The sequence below is a fragment of the Drosophila simulans genome, chromosome X, assembly GCF_016746395.2.
Source record: "Drosophila simulans strain w501 chromosome X, Prin_Dsim_3.1, whole genome shotgun sequence".
In the NCBI taxonomy this organism is placed as follows: Eukaryota; Metazoa; Arthropoda; class Insecta; order Diptera; family Drosophilidae; genus Drosophila; species Drosophila simulans.
The window spans coordinates 20,652,316-20,674,749 of NC_052525.2; the positions used below are offsets into that span (position 1 = coordinate 20,652,316).

General features: G+C 44.0%; 2 protein-coding genes and 2 non-coding genes across 8 annotated transcripts in view; 2 read left to right on the top strand and 2 right to left on the bottom strand.

The window, feature by feature from the left end:
• The window catches only part of LOC27207460 (glycine-rich cell wall structural protein 1.0), a 74,275-nt gene that overhangs the window by 6,229 nt on the left and 45,612 nt on the right, over positions 1-22,434 (bottom strand). For 4 of the 5 annotated variants that reach the window (XM_016183143.3, XM_039297859.2, XM_039297858.2 and 1 more), the window contains exon 2: positions 52-167. In XM_016183143.3, the coding sequence (XP_016040243.1) occupies positions 52-121 (70 nt within the window). In that variant the 5' untranslated portion in view covers positions 122-167. Of the gene's footprint in view, positions 1-51; positions 168-11,648; positions 11,714-22,434 lie in introns of those variants that run through there. The other variant, XM_039297860.2, reaches the window with a different exon arrangement.
• LOC6726584 (serine protease SP24D) lies at positions 6,172-7,088 on the top strand. Its single transcript, XM_002107500.4, has 2 exons — positions 6,172-6,441; positions 6,495-7,088. Exons 1-2 carry the CDS (start codon positions 6,188-6,190, stop codon positions 7,027-7,029), a joined length of 789 nt encoding a protein of 262 aa, XP_002107536.1. The 5' UTR covers positions 6,172-6,187; the 3' UTR covers positions 7,030-7,088.
• Trnai-aau lies at positions 19,181-19,254 on the bottom strand. The gene has a single exon. It is a non-coding gene; the product is annotated as a tRNA-Ile (tRNA).
• Positions 19,942-20,014, top strand: Trnar-ucg. Its single transcript has one exon. It is a non-coding gene; the product is annotated as a tRNA-Arg (tRNA).

Genomic DNA, 22,434 nt, shown 5'->3' on the forward strand with positions numbered 1-22,434 from the left:
GAACGGTGTCCACGAAAGCCAACCCCCACGCGGAATATTACGTATACGTACTGGAGTAGGCGTCCACGGTGTAGCCGCTGCTGGCGAGGACCGCCAGAGTCAGCAGAGGCAGTGCCAGCATCCTGTTGCTCGCTATCGGTGTCACGCCCTTGGATCAAAACTTGCTGCAAAGTACAAGATGGAAAAATACTTTTTTCAGTTGGCCAACTTTCGCACTAGAGTTAAAACAAGTTTTGAAGGCAGTTTGCTCACAAAAAACACGCATATGCCGAAGTAACCAATCAAAAGTGCATCACAAGCTTGCAATGCCAGTTGGTATTATGTTTTGATTTCTGTCCTCTATATTATAACCATAAATTTATTGTATATTTATTTACATTTTGAAAACAGGAAATCAGGCAATCTTAACCGAAGTAAATTTTATTTATCGTGCTAGCATAAAGCTTGTCTTTCTCCTTGCTCCACTTGGTTTTTAAATAATTCCACGTACCACGCAAGCCTTACACTTGCGAAACGCACTGTGGCTAGACAGCTGAGACAGCCGCTCCTGATTATTATTTATATGCTGCAGCACAGCCAGGGGGCTGTACCCTTTTGGCAAGCCAAGTTTATTTATCACATTGACAGCTGGCTCAAGTTCATTGCGGTCCCGATGCGTCACAGGGAGAAATGGGAAAGTTTGGGCAAAGAAATGGCCAAATGCAGATGGAGAGCGACCAAATGGCGTCGCATTTGTTTGGCAGAAAAAATGGGTACTCGATTTCCCACATGCAATCAAACCAGCTGCTCTGTTTCCAATCGAAATCCCCGCGGCAAGATTCGAAAATCGCACAAACAAGAAAAAAGTTGGTAGGATATTAACAAAAAATAAGAAAATATACAAACATATATATACAGCTAAATATTTTCCTCTCAAGCGCGGAAGCTTAGCTATTTGTTCATTATTTCAAAATATTAAAAATCATTAAACTGCCCTGCGTTCTGAGGAAAATTCCCAAGAAAGCGGGAAATTCCAAGTTTCGTTCGCCGTTTCTGAACTCTTCAAGGGCCTTGAAAACCGTCAACTCATTCCAGTCAGCCCACCTGGAGCAGACACTCCATCACCATCACCATCACAGTCTCCCGTGGCTCTTAATCAATTGCCCTCCAGCGAGTAGAAAAAAAACGGGGAGGTCTCGAATATTTTCCGCGTTGCAATATCAAACAATTTCAAGAACTTTTTCATCATTTTCCCTTCTTGGCCGTCGTCCACTCGCAACATTTCCATATTCAAATTTTACAAATGACTCGGCTACTTATTCGGGGGACACGACCAGAAAATGTTCCCCAGCCGTGGAGAAAATGAATTTACGATTCGTTCGTCTTGATTAATTTCGAATTCCGCTTAAAGATCTGCGTTCTTCGGCATGAAATGGAAATTCTTCGGGAATTACCAAATGAAAAATGAAGATGCATAAATTTGCTGCCTCTCTATATGTTGCTGTTTCCCATTTTGCAAAGTGAAAAATAAAATAATCATGAAAAGGAGTAGGCTGCCATAATAAAATGGCGCACTCATACACTTCACTATCAAGCGATTTATGTCGCTTTATTTATTTATTTAATTTACTAAAGCAGATTTTGAAAAGAGCTCTTTAAATTACTATATTTAAGCACTCTTTTTCGTTTATATAAGCAATTAAAACAATTGAAAAGTTAATTTACCATATTGCTATATACTATATATGTATATATATACTATATATATACTATATATGTATATATATACTATATATATACTATATATGTTATATACTATACTATTATACTGTAAATTTAATTTAAATAACATGAGTATATAATAAGTTTTCCAGCACATAGGGTAGCCTAAGAGCACCATTTCGGTGCTTTAAAACGCTTTCGTCTTTCTTGCCCGCAACTCGACTCGTGTACTGTCCGGCTGGCTGACCGTTTGTCCGTCCGTATGTCCGCCTGTCCGTCTGTCCGCTTGTCCGTCCGGCTGTCCCCGTACATTTGTCTGTGCGGGCCACGTCCCGGTCGACGGAAGCCAAAAGTGGAAATGCATGATAAATGACACAAGGTTTGCCTCTCTTTTTTGCCACTGTTATTTTTTGCCTCTTTTTTTTGCCGCAGCAGCAACAGAAGATGTGCGGGGGGGGGGGGCGTGGGCGGTCCTTGTACAACAACATGAAGAACGAGAGCGGCAACAACAATTTTCATTTCAAGACACAACACACAAATACAAAACATGGATTCTAGGACATCGAGAAAGTGAGCAAAAAGGGGGCTCGCGGCACGAAAATTGTGAAACGATGACGTCGTAAATGTTTTGTTGCAACATTTTTCTGTTGTAAGCGAAAGAAACCAACTAAAAAAATCGAAAAACAAAGCCAAAAAGGAGCAACAAAGACAGTTAGATACGGCGTGCAGAACTCGAGAAAAATGAAGTAAAAACAGCAGAGCAAACTGTCCGCGAAACGGAAGCGCAAATAAAACAACTGCAAGGGGTGCCCAGCCAAGCGGTCAGTGGCGTCGGAAGGGACCTGTGTATGTGCGGGGCGGGGGTACAAGGGTACAGGGGTCCGGATGGAGTCCACAGAGAAGGGGGGGCTTAAACCGCAGGACGCCCCAGTGAGGCAGGCAGGCATGGAAAGTGGTGACTAAAACAAAAACAACAGGCGTAATATTGAACAAACATATTTTTTTAAAGTTGCCTTAGGGAAATGGTACATCAAAAGTAATTGCCAACTTGATTTGTGATAATAATATATAATATAATAATATATAATAATAATGTATAATAATATTCCTTTCATTGTATGGCGAACTTAACTTTACTAATACTTTTGGAGCCAAGCGAAAACGTTTTCAAAATTAATCGTTTCTGGAATCTCCCAGTATTTAAATAAATCTAAGTGATGTACTTAGAAGTAAAGCTGCTACTTCATAAATAAATTATTAAGTGTTAATTGGAATACTGCAAGTGCACGGCGCTTAAACTATTAAGTTTTCGCCAGGCATTTTTGCAGCAAACTCAACTACGGCAGTGCGGCCAAGTTAAGCTATATATCCGGAACCCGCCCATCTGACCCACCGACAACAGGAAGGAGAACAAGCCACACCAACGAGCACCGCCCGAGGGAAAGCGGAAAAGCGGCGAGGAGATGCGGGCGAGAGGGGCGAGAGGGGCGGGCGGGCGGCTGAAAGTCGGGAAAAACAGCAGCAGCGCCGCTTCAACGCTTGGGTTCGCAAGGCATAAACCGAAAATTCACACTTGGTTACTTCCTTCATGACTTTGGATATTATTGTGGTTTATGTTAGTGCTGTCACTTGCCCGCCGGCCAGCCACGCCCCCCCAACGCCGCCTCCTTAACCCTCCGACGGCCTCGTGATGTATGACTCCATGAAATGCGATATATTCATGTTAAATTATTTTTTTTTTTTTTTTTGCTACAAAAAACGAGGAACAGAAAAGTCGAGCAGACGAGGACCCGGAGAAGGCGACATCAGAGAGCGAGAGTCGCTGAACAAGTTTAAAACAACCAAAGTGCAAAGTTTGGCGCCAGTTTTAAATTGCAATTGCAATTGAACAAACAATTAAAACTTTTAAATATTGTGACAGCATTTTCACAGTTAATTGCACAGGCGAACGAGCAGCTGCTGCCTCCGCCGGTTCACCAGTTCGCCAATCTGCCAGTCTGCCAGTTTGCCAGCTTGGCAACCCCACAGCTCATTCACTCATTCCCTCATTCATTAGTTCCAATTCATTTCAAAAACTTCTCCCACTGCCCGGGAAAGTCCACAGTTTGGCCAAAAGGCCAAAAGCCTGTCAAAATAGGTGCAAAAAAGCGCTGCTCTCTTTTTATCTGCAGTTCTTGCAGCGGCCAACTGACAAACTGACAACCATTTGTCATTAGCCAGGGGGCGTTGGGGCTAGGGGGCGTGGTCGCGCATGCGACACTACACTGCAACAAACACTGAATGTCGAACTAATACTTTACAATATTTAATTTCAAGTACTTGAACAACTTCAAGACTGTAGAAAATGTATCACAAATGCTTAATAGGCAGTGAAATATTGGCTATATATAAGAGAATTGAAGAATTTTAATTTTAGAAATTGTTTAGTTTTTTAAGGTCGCATATTTTCTCTGAGTGCAGCTCTAAACACAACGATCTGTCCAGTGAGAGCAACTTTAATTACGAAACGTCGCGGGCTGATTTTTCAAATTTATTTCGGTTCGGCTGGCGAATTTCTGGCTTATTAAATTCCGTCAGCTAAATACAAAAAAGTGGAAACGCGCAAAAAAAATCGAGAAATAGGATGGCGAAAATCGTCAAAAAGGTAGCCCATTCCGTCCCGTTCCCGGCAAAAATGTCAATTTGTGGCCAGAACAGGCTCGGGGCCAGCAGCGTATCACAAAAAGGCAGGCAACGCAAATACAAAAAAAAAAAAAAAAAAACAAGAGAGAATGCTATCCGACTATCAGATACCCGTTACTCAGCTAGTGTGAATGCGATATTTCATAATTTTTCTGGGATATCGAAAGATGTTGGTGATTAAAATGAGAAAAAAATTGATGCATGTCGATAGAAATTCACAGGACTAATACAATTATGAAAAATTTCGAAAAATGGTTTAAAAGCTTTTGATCCTAATCCAAGAATATATATACTTTATAAAGTCGGAAACGCTTCCTTCTGCCTGTTACATACTTTTCAATGAATCTAGTATACCCTTTCGCTCTACGAGTAACGGGTATAAAAAGGAGAGTAAAGCGAGCAAAAAAAAAAACATACCGGAAGAAGGAAAATCTTTGTAAGGCAGTTAATTAAAAACTTCACATAAAGAGCCTAGGGTGGGCGGGTGTAGACGGGAAGGGGCGTGGCATGTGTGCTAGGAAAAGCGGCGACAAAAGAAAAGCTGCCAAAGAGTTTCCGACTGCAGCCATAATTAAAAAAGTCTGCAGCCGAAATTGAAACCCATATTGAGAGCGGTTCAATGGGGCGTATGCGTGATTTGGGCCTCCGGCGCTTACGCATTCAATTAGGTTACAAATTACTAGCCCCCAACAATCGGGTGATGAATGGGTTCGCATTTCTTGGCTCTGGCACTTTTTTATTTCATTTTTATTTCGCAGCGTGAGAGAAGTGGCATGTGGCATGTGGCGCCTTGCCGGACAAAAGTGCACGGCGAGAAATGGGTCATCGATTTGGCACTGACAGAAAACAGTGACTTCTCTGACTAGCCAATTACCAATTATGAATATGAGTAATGATATAAGTATGGTAGTCACGCAACACAATTTTCTTTTCTACTACTACTACGTCATTTTAAAAGTTATTGCCATTTTCTTCAATTTTATTTGGTATTTGTAGGAGGCAGTGCCTTTAGTTATTTTATTTGCGCGTATTTCAGCTTATTTTTATGATATGGAAAACTTGGTGACTGCTGACAATATTTCGAGTATCCGTTTCTCTCGTCTGTGTCAGCAAATTAGCAAAATACGAGTCCAAGCTGCTTGCAGTATTTTTCTCTGTATGTCAGGTGCCATGCCGACACGATGATGATGATTGATTTCGTTAATTTAGTTGAGCAGCTGAGCTCGTGGCGGGCCATGAAAAATGCATGACACTCGGCGATGGAAGGTGTTTGGTTGTGCAGTGAAGCGGTGGTCCAGTGCTGCGGTGGGTGGCCACTAACTGAGTTAATCCGATGGCTGAAAGAGGAGGCAGCAGATGTTCCTCGGACTGCTGTCTCCGCATGGCTGTCCATTGAAAGCTGCTGAAAGAGACCACTCGTATGGGTAGTTTTCGGGGGTCAATTGTTGGCGAGCGATTCTCAGACTGAACTATATCAGATTCTGGTGAGGGTTAAGGGTTAAAGCTTTGTTTGCTCGCCTAATCGGGGAATCCTATTCACTTTCAGTTCGCATGCGAATTTAATTGTGGTTTGGTTTAATGTGTGATAGTGGTGCTATTTAGGTTGTAGAACCTTTCCTGAAAGTCTTCTAATTAGACCATTACAGTTTTCTTGTAATTAGGTCGGCTTTTGACTTAGCATATAGCTGGATAGCAATACTAATGATGATGAGCGTCATTACTTATTTATAACTTATTCTATATATATACAGCTGAAAATGAATTTTAGCAAGCAAAACTTCACAGGAAATTAACCCATTAAGTCATGTGGACCGCATTGTGGACTCTTTTGCTACTGCTTCTATGTGGTGTCCAGGGAATACTGGGACAGGACGTAGCCCAAAACCAGAGTGCATCCGCGATAGAGCCCCGAATCGTGGGCGGAATCAGGGCGAAGCTGGGTCAATTTCCGCACCAGATTTCCCTGCGTCTCCGTGGAGAACACTACTGCGGTGGAGTCATAATCTCTGCCAGCCACGTAATTACCGCTGGCCACTGTGTTAAGCACGGGAACGATGTGTGAGTACTAAAGAAACCTTTTGGTTCGACACTGCAAGATATATCTGCCTTAGAGTTCCGGCAGATCTATGGTCGATCCAGGCGGGCAGTCTGCTCCTTTCGAGCGGCGGGGTGAGGATTCCGGTGGCCGAAGTTATCATGCATCCCAACTATGCCACTGGTGGGCACAACGATTTGGCCGTGCTCCGACTACAGAGTCCGCTGACCTTTGACGCCAACATAGCCGCCATCCAGCTGGCCACCGAGGATCCGCCCAACTGCGCCGCCGTGGACATCTCCGGTTGGGGCAACATCGCGGAGAAAGGACCTCTCTCTGACAGCCTGTTGTTCGTGCAGGTGAGGAGTATATCGAGGGGGGCCTGTCGCTGGATGTTCTACTCTCCTTTGCCGGAAACCATGATTTGCCTGCTGCATCCCAAGAATATCGGCGCCTGTTATGGGGACTCCGGCGGACCGGCAACCTACGGAGGCAAAGTGGTGGGGCTGGCCAGCTTGCTTCTCGGTGGTGGCTGTGGAAGAGCGGCTCCTGATGGCTACCTTAGGATATCCAAGGTTAGGGCCTGGATCGCGGAGAAGGCGGGATTGTAGAGATGCACACGTGAATATACTCGTATGTAAACTCTAAATACTTAACAATCATGAACATTTAAAAAAAAAAAAAAAAAAAAAAACTTAAAACTTATGTAAAACTAGAGGGTTAGGACTATTAATATACCTAATACGTTTTAAAGTGATTTGCTCAGGAACATCACCTTGTTGGGCAAAAATGGAAAATTAGCAATTTCGTTAATTCTGTATAAAAATCGATTGGTATTGAGAAAATGCACATCACCAATAATTATCTTGTTGGCAAAGTACTTGAAAATTGAGGCCCGTCAAAATTTGACAATACTATAAATCGAGCCAATGACTTCGGGTCTCTTGGAACCACTTTTGGGTGCTTAGACTTCCATGACTTTTCGCAAACAAACCATGGCTGATTGCCGGCCCAAAAGAGTTGTCGCGCGACATAATGAATCGGGGGGCCGAAAGTTTTGGGGCCAGCGGCTCACGACATCCATCGGATTGGATTGCCACGCCAACTATCCGCGCTTTATTTTTCGATCAACTTGAGGAAACTTTGGAGGACTCTTCAGTCGCCCGCGCTCCATCGACTGGCAATGAGTGGGCTTTGGATTCGATTGGGGAAACTATCAAGTGGGCGGGCCAGCTCTCAGTGTTCAGTCTTGTAGCTCGCTCGCTTAATCCTCGAGTGCCCGAGGGGCCACAATGGGTATGAAATGGCAGTGGGTGTGGCGGTGAAGCTGGGGCGGAAATGAATGTTATTTATTTATGTCGCTGCAACGTGGTTGTTGGCCCTGTTATTTGTTGTACTTATTAGCAGTACATAAGGATAACTATCAGCCGGCGGCGGGTGCACTTTTACCCGGCAAAGTTTCCCTGGTAATAAAGTTTGCCCCAGCTCCAGCTCCAGCTCCAGCTTCAGAGTCAGCTTCAGTCATGTAAATTTCCCTTTTAGCAATAAAATGCACAGTAACTGGATCCGCTTCTCTGTTTTGTAATCATTTCATTTCTTAGTCAAAGCAGTCAAGACGGAAGTTATTATTTGCTAGGCAACTGCATAACTGCTAAAAGTACAGACACGCAAAAAAAAAAAGGCAAAACGCTGAAAAGGAATGGCGAGGACCAAAGGCAAAGGACGTGCCGAAGGACGAGGAATGAAAACAATTTCTGAGCCGGCGACGCGTTGTAAACGAAGGCAGCAAACAAAGTTTAAATTGCAGTTGGGCGAGAGTTTTAAATTATGTGACCAGCTCTCCTGGAGCGGCATCTTCAGCATTCTTTTCCCGGCTAATTGCTGTCTCTGGAAAGTGCCCTCACCCACCCCTGTCCTCATCCCAGCACTCGAGGCGCTTCAGCAGCCGCATTGCGTATACGCCGCGTGCATCGATGAAGTGCCGGTTGTGAAGTGTTTGGCTGGCTGGTGAAGCGGCCAAATCCGGTGAGTAGCAGAGTCGCCTGGCCTGTGCTAAATGGAAAATCCATAAGCCCCAAAGAGCCCACTGGGCTGAGACAGATGAGCTGGAAATGGAGCTCCAGTTGTCGTCCTCCGATGGAGTAACTCCTCGAGGCTCGGCACTCGAAAACGGCACACTGTCGCAAAACGAAAATCCCAGATTTTAGGCATAGAAGAGTAGGCCAATGGAAGGAATCTAATTATCTAATACGTTGTACTTCCCCTCAAATAGTTACTTTTATATGTTTAAGTTTAAGTTAAGTTCTAGAGCAATTCTCAACTGCAAGATATTACGTATTTTTTTTATTTTTTATTTTGTAAGACTGCAACAAAAGGAAGTCTTGAGCCCGTCTCCTTGACCGATGAGCTACGCAAGTCCTGTGACTTTTCAAATGTTTTCTGATCGATTTGCCAACTTTCGAACGTTTTTTCCCTGAGTGCCCGCCCCTCCCTGCCGGTTATCCTGGCTATACTGGTTATCCGGACTGTGGTGTTTTCTGGGGGTGTGTTTATTGAACACTGAACCCGGGGATCTCCGGATCCTTTTACCCGGCCAACAAGTTGCCGCTGTAATCCACTTAAGTCGTTGCCATAGCTGCCAATGCTGCCGATGTTGCTGCCTTTGCTGTTGCTGTTGTGCATCGACATTCCAGATGCTGGGCCGCCGACTCTTTTGTGCTCCGGAAGGGCGGTGAAAGGGGCGTGGCATTGCGATTTGCATAATGCCAGAGGGAGGGGGGAAGGGGTGTCGAGGGGCGATGTGCACAAAAGCGGAGAACTACGAGCACTTGAGTGCCGGAGAAAGGCCGAAGGAGCAGGGATAAAGGGCCAAAGATGCGGGACAATGGGCAATGGCCTACGGCACGACTCCCTATTAACCCCTTGGCCCCTTGCTTGCATTTTATGGCATTTTATTTACTAATAAAGTCCTTATAAAGTCAATGCCAAGGACCCCGCAACAAATCCGGGCCATAAATCATGCAGACGCCACTCCATTTCCCATTCCCCATTTACCATTCTCCATTCTGATCATGAACTCATTTCTGTGCGTAATTGAAATCCTTTGACAGTCTCAAGCTGATTTAATTTATCGCCGCAATTTCCAATTTAATTGAAACTGAAAATTGAAATCGGAAATATTTATGCCCACCCCCATATTTCGCCCACAGTCGCGTTCAAAATTTAATCAAGCGCCAAAATGCGAGCCAAAACTAAACAAAGTGCCAGTCAAAGGGAGCTCATACACCCGTCCACACACACAAGAGCACGTATATGTACATGTGTATGTATGTGTATTTGATATGTGCATCATACGCGTATGTATGCACACATAGGTACATGAATGGCTGGCACGAGTGTGCGTGCGTATTAGCCAGGGTAGCAGCAAAATTAATTAAGTTGAGAAAATGTCAACGCTGCTGCTTTTTGGCTTGACAACGCTTCCAACCAACCACCGCCGTTCCTCCTAAATATGTATTTCCCCACACCTTTGTGCCTTTGTACACACTGAACAATGGAGCATATATCCCCGCCGATCTCTTCCAGCTTCCAAGCTAGACTGCATTAATTCCCATAACGAATTCCGCCGGCATCAGAAAGCTAATAATCTTTATTGTTGGGTCCGCACCTCATGTGGTCTTATTTCTTCAATACCGATACTAGTTGCTTAGGTAGATAGATTTCAATATTTGTGGCAATTTCCATCTGAATAAGTTTCACGCCAGTTTCATTCCGTTTGCCACCAAATGGCATATATTGCTTATAGACAACATATTTAATAACTATTTAAATTTCAGTTGTTACTACTGTTACTTATATAAAAGCTACCTTTCTGGAAGATTTTCATATGATTTTTGGGCAAACAGACCCACACATATGGCCATTGGAATATGTCCCGAATAAATAATGACTTTCCAGGGTGATCTCGGAGTCTGGTTACCTAAAGGGTATTCCCCGATTCATTCCCTTCCACCGTCGTCTCCGCATCAAATTGACTTTTCGTTTTGCTTGTTCCCATTTTCCGTTTTGTCGCAGCCATTTTGTGAAGCTGGCTGCATTTTGGCCACGTGTGTGCTTGTGTATGTGTATTCCTCCTCTTCTTCCTCTTATCCTGTATCCTTTCTCCTTTCTCCTTTTTAATATTTTTGCTTTTGTTAAGTTTCCCGCACAGAATCGTGTGTGCACACATATTCCCACACCTGGTGATTTAATAACGCGTCGTTGCAAAAATTTGCGGTTTGAATAGCTGCTAACTTTATTTTATGATAAGTTTATAATGCCCATGCCCCGCCCTCTTGCACACATGCACAAATGTGTATATAAATGTGTAGAAATACACACATATAGTTGTGTGCGGATGGGAATTGCAGCTGCGGCACACAAAGCGAAAAATCAAATCGTAAAGCCAAAGTCCCTGTGGCAGCATCCTCGCTTCTGAAATTTGTTAAAATTGCACTAAAATGCAGCTCCCGCAGCGGCGAAGGAAATCGCATTAGAAATTTTTGTTTGCCCACACGGCGTATGAGTGACGCAGTGGCAGGAGCGCCCTTGCCTCAACTTTCTAATTTTCCTTCACTTTCCTCCCGCTTTTTTTCCCAGCTCTTCCAAACTTCTCTCGATTTTTGTGAGCAGGGATACGTCGCTTTCGACTACACAAACAGCAAGTGAAAATTTTCAATTTCCTATGCAAAACTGCCTCACAGCTCGATAGTCACGCACACGAAGGCGGAAGAAAACGTGGCCAAGAAATTTGTGAACGGGTGGCGGGGGGGACCTTAGGGTCTTGGGGAAATGATGATGTCGCCCACGGACATGCCCCTGGAACTGATTTTGTTTGCCCGATAGGCGACAAAAAGTCAAATTGTGGCAGCCAATTAACAGCAGCCATCCCCCAGGCACGGGTAAGGGTTAAGGCGGAAGGAGGCCTGCGGGGGGTGGCCAAGAAAAGAACGCCGCCAACAAGTCAAACAGAAACGAGCAAAGTGTGCAAAGGGTCCGTGGCGGTGCTGGAGGTGGATGCTAGACTCAGGATCAGGACGCAAGGGTTAAGGCCCGAAGACAGTGACACGAGACAGGGAAAAGTCCTGACAAAAATCTGGAGTAACCATTTGGGAATGTTGGGATACATTAAAAACAAAACTTAATTTAGTTTTATCTCAAAGTTTTATAAGTTAAACGTTTGTAAACTTACGCTCTCAAAATTCGGTCACTTTAAACAATTGAATAGTGTAGTTCAGTATTTCAGGATAAGCTTACCTAAAAATATACAAAAATATATATATTAATTGAAATCGAATCTATAGCATATTTGTATAATTATTTAAAATAATTCATAATAATTTATTATATATTTAAGGACATAGAGTAAAGAATAAGAAAAGGTCAGTGGGTAATGCTGTGGAAAAAATCAAAGGGATAGCTTTAGCAAATGGTGTTCTAAGCGATTTTCAAATGATTTCCCCAACTCCCACCGCAGTTGGAATCACTGCTCCTCAAGACGTGCGTTTGTTTTTGTGTGATATGGACGTGCCTCGGTCCAAGTCTTTCGTCATGGCGAGATGAGCTCGTTTATAAAGTTGACAAAAGGCGTTCCCCAGTTCCGATAATCATCTGACAGTTTTTGCGCTATCAGCGACAAGGCACACAGAGCGCGGGAGAGCGAGATGGCAGAGGGCAAACAGAAAGAGACGGGGCTGGGGGTTGAGACAGAGACGGAGACAAGTCCATGTGAGAGAGCTGCCTTCCTGTTCAACACTTTTGCTTTTGTCAGCATTGCGGCGGGCAAGATACAAAATTTCCCATTGCCAAAGATGACGGAGGAAAAATTCCTCGCAAATATATAGGAGGGGGATATGAAAATAGGAAAGGCGGATGGGAAACGGAAATGGAGGAGAAGTAGTTTGTTTTTCCCCTAGGGTACGGTGACCCGCTAATGAGCCGCCAAAGTATAAAAAATGCGACAAGGGTCGTACGCCGACCATCCGTACCCAAGCGAACTCAGCCCGCCACGCCCCCTTTTCTAGGGAAATGGGCGCAAGGCCAGGCCAGCAACAAAGGCAAGAAGAAGTAGCAGCGGCAGCGAAAAACTATTCCCGCAGCTCATTAAAAACCCAAAGGGTTAAAAAGTGAGGGGAGGCGTCACAATGCAGTATGCAAAACAAGGCAAACAACAACAATAAGCGTCGGAGCCGGAGAAATTGAAACTAGGCTGCCGCAAAAAGGGACGGACATAGGGGTGTGCGAGCGAGCAGGGGCTAGTGGAGAAAGTGAGCAAAGTTAAACAATTGAAATTGAAATTAGTTGGTGAGCGTAAAATTAGTTGGGCGCCAATTAAAGGAAAGTCTCGTAAATAACTGCCGGTAAATAAGAAAATTCCGCAGAGGCCGTAAATAGAGTGACACATTGGAGCATTCTAAACGCCCGAATTATTTCCAAAAGTGCATTTTTCGTACTTTCAAAATCCTCAAGAGTCCATGCGGATGTACAGATTAGCGATGAAATCGTATTTATTATATCTACAGAAATTATTATTTAAAAACAGAGTTTTAAAATAAATGAATGTACCACATCGTTTGCATAAAATTATGTTTTCGGTGAATTAAAAGACAACCCAGCCATGATGGCCTATAGAAAAGCGACTCTTTGCTCAACATTTCTTCGTTATTAAATGGATTTCTTCGCTGACTCGAAATTGTATGCATACGTGCTCCATTTGCACATATTTCTTAATGGGTCAGCGCCCCGCGGAGTCCACTCCCCGCCCATATAATGTCCTGCCGGTGACAGTTGTCAAGGGGCTGCCTGATTAAGAACTTAGTTAAATGGAAATCCGCAAAAAAGAGAGAAATAACAACAGCAAATTCAAATGGAAGCGGAGCAAAGAGCAAAGAATTTAATTTGCACAAAATGGCACACACAGAGACAAAACAAATATATGTATAAATATGTTGGGGGGAAGGATGTGGAAAGTGTCCTTAAAAAGAGCAGCGAATTTCGCCTTGTGAGCTTGGCATCATATATCTTTCAGTCAACAGCAGGCAGTCCACAGTTGGTTTGTCACACAAAAGGACAGCTCCTGCCCGCCCCAAAAACTTGGAGAAACCCCCGCCCGCGTCGGAATCCGTCGTCGTCCTGCGACAGCGTTGCAATTAAATGAAGGCAACGCACAAAAGTATGCAATGCAAATGGTGCACACTGCGAGACGGGCTAAAAATCGAGCAGAGGGGAGAGTTCAATTTGAGCAGGGAGCACAGGATGCGGACGCGACAGGATGTTCCTGATTTATCTGCGAGACTCAAACCTCCTTTTCAAGGCCTAGCAATAAGCGCTACAGTTTCAAAGGTTTTGCCAACTTAGATTCGTTGATTTTGTTTTTGTTTAGCATAAAACTGAAATTCATCACCCAAGGCACTTATAACCATAAATATTTAAAAAAAAAGGCTTTTTCCAAAGCTTCAAGTGGGGGTTTTATGCCTCGAGTGGTTTTCAGCCGCCAGACAAACGGAATAAATATGAAATATTTTTATGGCTCACCTTCAAGGCCATAAAAGAGTTTCGAAACCCAAGATTTTAGGAACAGCCCGCCAGAGGGAGAAACACGACTAAGGACCGAGGATCCGGGAGAGAGAGCGAGAGAAACCTGCCAGTTAGAGTGAGTGGGACGCACACGTGCAGACATAAAAGCGGCCATACCTGAGCTACGTGCACTCAACACCTGCCCAAAGACCCTTCAATCCGGCAGCTTCGCCCCTCTGAAGTCGCTCTGCCGACGCCCCTGCTGCATACCATACCCCCACCCACCCCTCGAACTGGCGAGTGTGTGGCAATTGCAATTGAAAGTGATAATTTCATTGCATCATGCACAAAGGGAGGAGCACGAGGCCCGGAAACGGAGACGCAGGACGAAGGATCCGCCCGCATTCGTATTCGCACTCACTCCCCCCTTCCGATTTACTCCCTTTCCACTGTTATCAGGGCACGTCCATGGCCAGTTACACACACACACCCACATTGGAACTCAAGGGAGTGCTTACATATATTTCTGTACGCTTACACTGGCAGAAAAGTTTCGGATATTGCGAAATTAAACACCAATTTCTGGATTTATAAATATTTTTCAACAATTTTAACTTTTGAAGCATTTTGTAGTTCTTGATGATGATCTCTTGGGCGGTGAGTAAGTATAAACTATGGTTTCCCCTTATATATATATATACATTCCGCACTCTACGAAATTAATAGAATTAGAAATTTCCTTTCACACGTTCCAAGGAATTTTCATTTTTTTTAGTGTACACGACGGGCATGACAGTTGTACACAAATCAGGTTAAACACACGACAAGGAGTGCGGGGGGGTGGTGGGCGGGGATTGAAGGGAAATGCAAACCAAAGCCAAACCAATTGGGTCATAATTGCTTTACGGGCGCCAAACGCAAATGAGTCGTAAGCAGAAGGACGCAGGAGCGAGGCATCTGGATCAGGACAAGATTGGGGTGGCGTTCGGAAACCGAACAAGAGCTAGTGGTTGGGCGACTTTGTCACGCTCCATGTGGAACGATTTTCGAGGGGATGGCTGCGGAACCTGCAGGACCTGTCGATTTGTATTCAGAGGCATTCAGACCTATCGAACTGTGGATCGGGGATGATGGAGGCCACACAAATCTAATAATCAATTGGCATAAGCACTGAGCCATTATCCAAGTGCAGTGTCTCAAGTGGGCGTACGAATGGAAAACGAATTCCATAAGTATACTTGGAAAACAGTAGCGTACAAAGATTGGCCAGAGAAATTTTATATTTACGATTTTTGATATGAAAGGGTTTTCTTGGTTGCAAAATAAATAAGAGTTTCCCAAAATGTACGAAATTAATGTTCTGGAAACACATTTCAATACAAGACAGAGAATGACATGAGGGATAACCATGATCGCATTGATTTCTCCTCATTTTCCAGTGGAATACTTGATATGTTAACCGCACTCATCATTAGTCCATCTGCGTTATTCATTCAAATCATTCATTCAGCGAGTGCAAATATTTGCCAGCTTTTCTGGCAGGGGAATGGCAGGAACGGAACGGAACGGAAGAAGAAAAACAAGGTGAACGGAAACAAATCAAAAAGGAAACAAGTAAAAATGATTGCGGCTCCTGTGGCGTCGTCATCGTTAATTTGTTATTTGATGCGCGCTCTAAGCACACATAACCGGAGTCCCAGCGCTTAAGTCCCGACCACACTAAGCCCCAAGCCCCCCGAAAGCCACCCTCCCTCCGCAGCCACTGGGGCACACTCAGTCACTCGCTGGAGCCAGTGACGAAGGATGCAGAGTGAAGGACGCAGGACGCAGGACGACGACAAACGTCAACGACGCACTTAATGAGCCCCGTGCGGCCATGTTAATCCATCCCGGACTGAACGAAGTGCACTGCCAGAAATCGGGAATGCTTCACTATAGTTCTCTCCCTTAATGGCTTAATGAATATGAATGCTGAGCATATTAATAGTACTATTTGTAATTGTAAAATATGAATTTAAAATTTCATCAGTTCAATCGTTTCAATGCAACGGAAATATTACTTTAGATAAGATACAGTTGATTTTAAAAGAACACTTTTCTGACTGCATCGACTCCGGACTATGGACTCCGCACTACGGACCAACGGACCCGGCTTCAGGCGTCGTCATTCAACACGATTGCCCCCCACCCACTCACACCACCCAATCAACCAACCACCCGACCGCCAACCACCGCCCACCGGAAAAACCCCATCGCATTTGTTTCGTAAGCGCATACGAATGCATTTTTGTGTTTTAATTGCCCCCCGGATCTGGAAAATCCCAGGGCGAATTTAGCAGCAGCTTTTTTCACATTTTTTACGCTCACTTATCGGTGGACAGGGATGGGAATGGAGATGGAGATGGGGATGGGGATGGGAATGGTGCAGTTCGTGCAGTTGGTGGTCGTGCATGGTGTTTGGTGGGTCAGAAATGGAGTCGCATAAATCAAGAAGCTGACGAGGCGTCAATGGCAGGCGGCGACGTTCAGTCCAGTCGCCACTTCATAGCCGCTGCCTGCTTTTCTTTCATTTTCTTCAGCCCGCCAGCTAAGCACCACCCACCTCGACTAACACCACCAACCACCAATCACCACCCGCCATGCACCACTCATTCATCTGCAGCCACATTCACCATTCCTGTTTACACTTGCAATAACTTAACGATGGGGAAAACTCGCCAAAGAAAATTATAAATTAATAAGGGGAAAAATTCCGTTTGCACGGACTTGGTCATAATTGAGCACTTCTCTGTTACGTTAATAAATCCAAGGCAACTTGAGGACCCATCAAAAATGTAACAAAAAAGCCATTTCCTTAATTTGGAAATAGTTCCTTCAAGCAAGAAGCTGAAAAGGGAAAGCAAGCTACATTAAGCAGAACAATCCAATAAAAAAAAAACAATACTTTATAGAATTAATTAAAGCATTTTAGCTATTGAATCCAATCTTATCAATTAACGATAAAGAACTAGGCAAGTTGTGGCCTGTATGAAGTATGAATTTGAATGCAGAAAGTTTTATAGATAATTGGGTTGTTTCTTCCTAATGGGCGTGGAAAAGTCTAGTCCAGTGGACGAAGAGTGTGTGATGAGGAAAATGGAAAATGGAAATACGGACAAAAGGACAAATGGAACCATCCCGACCAGGCCAACGATAACGGCAGTAACAGTGGGCTAAAACTGGCCACTGGCCAGTGTCTATGGGCCATCAGACATCAGACACCGGGCATCAGACATCGGACATTGGGTCCAATGGGGACTAAGAACCAGGGAACAGAGAGCAGAGACCAGAAACTAGAAACTAGAGACCAGAGACCAGCGACCAGCGTCCAGAGTCCAGGGGCCGTGTCCACGTTGTCGTCATGGCCCTGTTAGATCGCTCTTTGGGCTAAAATAAATTACCATAATTTAAGCGTAATTCAGTGCCAGTGGCAGCAAAAACTGTGGACCGTTTGGCGGGGGCCGGTCCTTTCAACTGAAACGGGATCTGGAGTTATGGGTGGGCGGCCGACTTTGTCGTTATGTCGTCTTCTTGGCTAAGTGGACATGAAACATGCACGACCGGCCATGATTTGTTAGTGGCCATAAGTGTGTGTGCGACTCTTACGGCCCGCCATATATTGTTTTTCTCATTTTTTTTAGTGCTCTGAAAGGGGCATATGCAATTGGTCGATTGATTTATGCAGTATACATGTATGAACAAAAATGATTTCTTAAAAACATTGGAACCTTGGACTGGTTCAATGCGTATGCATCTTTATAAGACGTTTAAAATACGAATTTATTAATTAAACTTGCAAAAACAAATCAAGAATTATATAGAATTTCTTAAAAGCTCTGCAAATAATTACTAATCAGATGAAAAAAATCCTCAGTGACACATCTTCCTAAAAAATGTTATATTAGGAAATATTTATCTTTCACTTAAAAGTACCTTTTAAGTTTGGTTTATAAACATTGTTTAAATCTCCTCCTATATCTGCAATACTTGTATCACCAATGAAATACCTTTTCAGCACGCTGGCCAGACTTGATTATTATCTCAAGTAATAGAATATATGGAAAGCAATGCTGTGTGACACGAGAATTAATTCACAGCCATAAAGATTCGTATCAGAAAAGAACTGGCCATATATTAGGGCATTTTCTGGTCGTTTATGGGAAAATCCCCATGGGATTTCAGCCACGACAAATGTCCGAGCGTGTTTCAGTTAAGCTTTTTGATAAACTGCCCCCTGCCCCAAACAGTCTTTTGAGGTTCTCAAACGTTTACGGCTGCCATTTTTTGCTTTTTCGAAAAACATAGGACCAGCAGACCAGATCCAGCCAGACAGCGTGGTGTGGGGCCTCGAGAATTGGGAGGTGGAGTTTCCAGGACGAGTACAAGGCTAATAAAGTTCAATAGCCAAGGCGACGCCTGCTAAATGTGCGCACAGCTCATTTGATGCACATTATCGTGGGGTTCGGTTCGGTTTGCTTTTTTCCAACGACTTTTCATTTTGAATGCTTGCCAAAAGGGGGCAAAAAACGAAAGAGCTAAAGGGGTCGGCGGGGAAATGAAAACATTTACAGGGCAGAGTACCCACTGACCTGTCCCCTCTCTATGGTCCAAAGAAAATATGCTCATGTTGTTTTCGAGCGCCGGCAATGGCGCCTCCTGCAAATTGGTAGCCATGAATCGAGCCGAATGAATTGAAGGGAATTGCTGGGAATCGAAGGGTTTCGTACACAGGAGGTACGTGGGGGCTTCAGTGGGCAAGTGGCATTGAATGGAGGGAAATGGCATGAAATCGACTACGAAACGAATTGAATCAAATGAAATGTAGCCAAATGAAAGAAAAGCGAATGAATAAAGTACCAAACGGAAGATGCCTCTGGCCCGGCCAATCAATCCGATGACGAGGCTGCTGATTATATTATGATGGTGATGTGATGCTGATGCTAATGAGGCCCCCCCGATGAATTCGACTGTTCTCAATGCATTGTGCTTGGAATTGAATGCATTGTGATCTGATTGGCATCAACATAATTGGGTAGTCGGTAAAATTAATTTCTTATTCCACAGTTTATAGGGTTAAGCAATACAAATTGCAGGAATTCGTTACTAAAGAATACAGCAAAAAAGACTTAATTAAAGAAAATATTAACTTCCTTAAGAAAAAAGGAGTTGTGGCCCATGAGGGGATCGAACCCGCGACCTTCGCGTTATTAGCACGACGCTCTAACCAACTGAGCTAATGGGCCGTTGATCCCGTTTGCGAGAAATCGCAATGACAGGCGACGGAGCGTACGAGGCTAAAAATAGAACGCGGATCGCCGAGAGGCGAATTCTTAAAGCTTTGAGATTTGCAGTAATGACGTGGCACGGAAGCCAAACTCCCCTCTGAAAGAACGAGTGGGAATACGAAGCCGGAAATATTCTCTCCTATTCAGCTCGCTGCAGAGACAAAAGCAACAAACTCATAATAATAACACAAGAGTTTTCAAGTCATTTTGCACATTTCCTTGACATTTCATTTTTTTATTCCCACTTTCCGCCGTCTAGTTATTCTTTCATTTTTTGCCCAGCTCTTTAGTTTTTTCACACTCATTTCTTGCGCATGAAACGTGTTCTATTGTCGGTATTTGTGCTCATGAGCCAGGAAGAGGAAGCAGCTGCACCTTATTGTCCGTCCGTCAGTTCGTCACTCCGGCACCGGCATCCCCCATTCTCCCATTCCGCCGTTCACCCATTCCGGCATTTCGTCAGTTGTTCATTAGAGCGTTGCTTAATTAGCGCCTCGCTTTGTTTTCGCACATACCATTCTCCCTCTCTTTCTTATTCGCATTCTAGTTCGCCCTCTCTCTTTCTAAATCCGTTCTTGCTGTCTCACTCCCACACTCGTTCCCAACGTTTGGCTTATTCACATCTTAATCCGCTTGAAAACAAGCGACCGTGTGGCCTAATGGATAAGGCGTCGGACTTCGGATCCGAAGATTGCAGGTTCGAGTCCTGTCACGGTCGATAAAGTTATACTTTTTATTATTTATTTCATTTTAGGATCAAATCAGTCATATATTTTCTAAAAGATTGGCACATGTAAATTCGCAAAATATGGCAAAAAATTTTGCCTTTGTGCCACAGATTAAGTAGTGGTTAAAGGACAAAACAAGTCTAGGTCCTAGGTCCTATCCTAGAAATTCATAGAAGTCCACCACAATGACGAGCAAACAAACATGATTGAGGATCTTTATCCAACTAACGAAACCTAAATAGACAAAGAAAATAATAGCTTAAAGTAGCTAGCTGTATACCAAGTTTCATATCTGTATCACCAATACCACCCCAGCTGGTGCAGCACCACCAACTAAAAGCACTGGAATCCACTACAATGGCGGCATTTAATAGCAGCCCGGTGCACTTTCATTGGAGTTTCCACTCCAAGTGCCGGCGATCCGATCGGATCGGGCATCAATTTCGTGCTGTGCCTGACAGCGGCTGTCGCTTATAAATTGCAGATTCCACAAAAACAGCAAGAACAACAAGGGCCATGGGCCATGGGCCATTGCCACTGTGGCAACAACGGCGACAAGCGCCCTGACATTTAACATCCGGTTGAAATTGTTCAACGCATTTCCGGTGCTCTCTGACCCCCGTCCGTTCCCGGCCCCGTAACAGCCAGGCAACAGCCCGTTCTGTGCCACCCAATATCGGGCATCCCAGAAGACGGGACGTTGGGTCCTCGACCAGCAATTAAACGCTTATCGAGAAGTTGGCCGAAGAGGAGAAGGAGGCCGGCCAGCGCAGAGGCAGGGCGGAAAACAGACGACAATGAGCTGCCTTGCATATAATTGAGGTTATGGCCGACTCCGACCACCTTTGGCCCGAACTTTTCCGGCTGAAAAGCAGAAAAACAGTTTTCGCTCTCCACTCCGCCTGCAAAAAGTTTCTCCGGCAGAGCAGAGCACACACACAGCATAAGTTGAAATGTGTCCACCGGCTGCAAGTGAATACCTGGGTGGTTTTACGTACCATATCTGTGCACACCTAAAAACAGAAACATATACATATACATATGCTCGTACTCGTATATGAGGCAAATAACTGCAGACAAAAGCCGAAGAAATTAATTAGGGTCTTCTGCAGCACCTTCACCTCATCCACCGCCATCATGGCCATATCATCACCATCATTATCGCAGCAGGCAACCTGCATCAAAACTAGCAAAACGGATGTCACCCGTAAACAAGCGGCAGCACAAAGGCAACAGAACTGGTAAAACTGGAAAAAAGGACAAAAAAGGACCAAGGAGCAGCAGCAGGGGGACACATGGAGATAGTGAACGGAGTCGGCGAACAAATCGAGTTGTTGGCATGGAAATTAATTGCTGCAAATTGAGTAATGATGTTGGTCGCTGTCGGGAAAATGGCAAAAACAGCTTCAAACTGCAATTATCCTTAAACGATTCCAGAAAATCTATTTTAAGAAGTAGAGGGCTTTGAAATATTACCTATTTAAAACTAAGTTATGGTCTAGATAAGTTGAAGGGATTTAAAAAGTTCAGATGCCGCTTAAGAACCCAAGGTTTTCCAAGACCAATTTGCAGCAGCTTTATTGAGGTTCCCCGACACCTAGGCGCAGACATCAAAGCCAACAGAATTTCCCTGTTTCGTCACATTTAAATATATACTTCGTTTCCCTAATCAAATCAACATGAAACCCCTGCAAAGTTATGATTACGCACTTTTCGGCACTGCCTGCAAATAAAATGTTTCGTCAACTCTAAACTGGCAAAACAGCGTCAAACGGCGATGGGCAAACAGAGACACACAAACAAACAGGCGAACAAACGAACAAACGAACAAATAAGCAGGCAAACAAACAAACGAGCCAACGAACGAACGAACAAACAAACATTGACGCAATTTCTGCTGCAATATGAAAAAGTTTTTCCTTCTGCCACGCTTTTCCAGGCTTTTTTCCTTCTCCGCCCTGACATTTTTTGCCGTTATTGCTCTGAGCTTCAGTCGACGCTGTAATTTGCATTTGTAATCAAAAAGTTGCACATAAACTTTGTTTTATGCTCATTTTCCTCGGCTAGTCACATGTGTGTGTGTGTGTGTGTGTGAGTGTGAGTGGAAAGCCTCCTCCGGTTGCTAAGACACAAAAGGACACACAGCGCACAGGACGAACTCTCATCATAATTTTCCTAATTTCAAATTATTTCCATTAGTGGAGTGAAGCGAAAGGAAAAATAAAAAAGCCGCGAAGCGAAAAAAGCACAAAGGACAAAGCTTTTCAGGACTTTGCACGGAAATTCCCAATTCTAAAATATAAATACACATGCATAGCTCGTAACTGGAATAGAAATTTAAATCATTTACACGAATTAATTAATAATTTAAGAAAAATCCTGCATACAAATAGACGTTTTTCTGTACCAT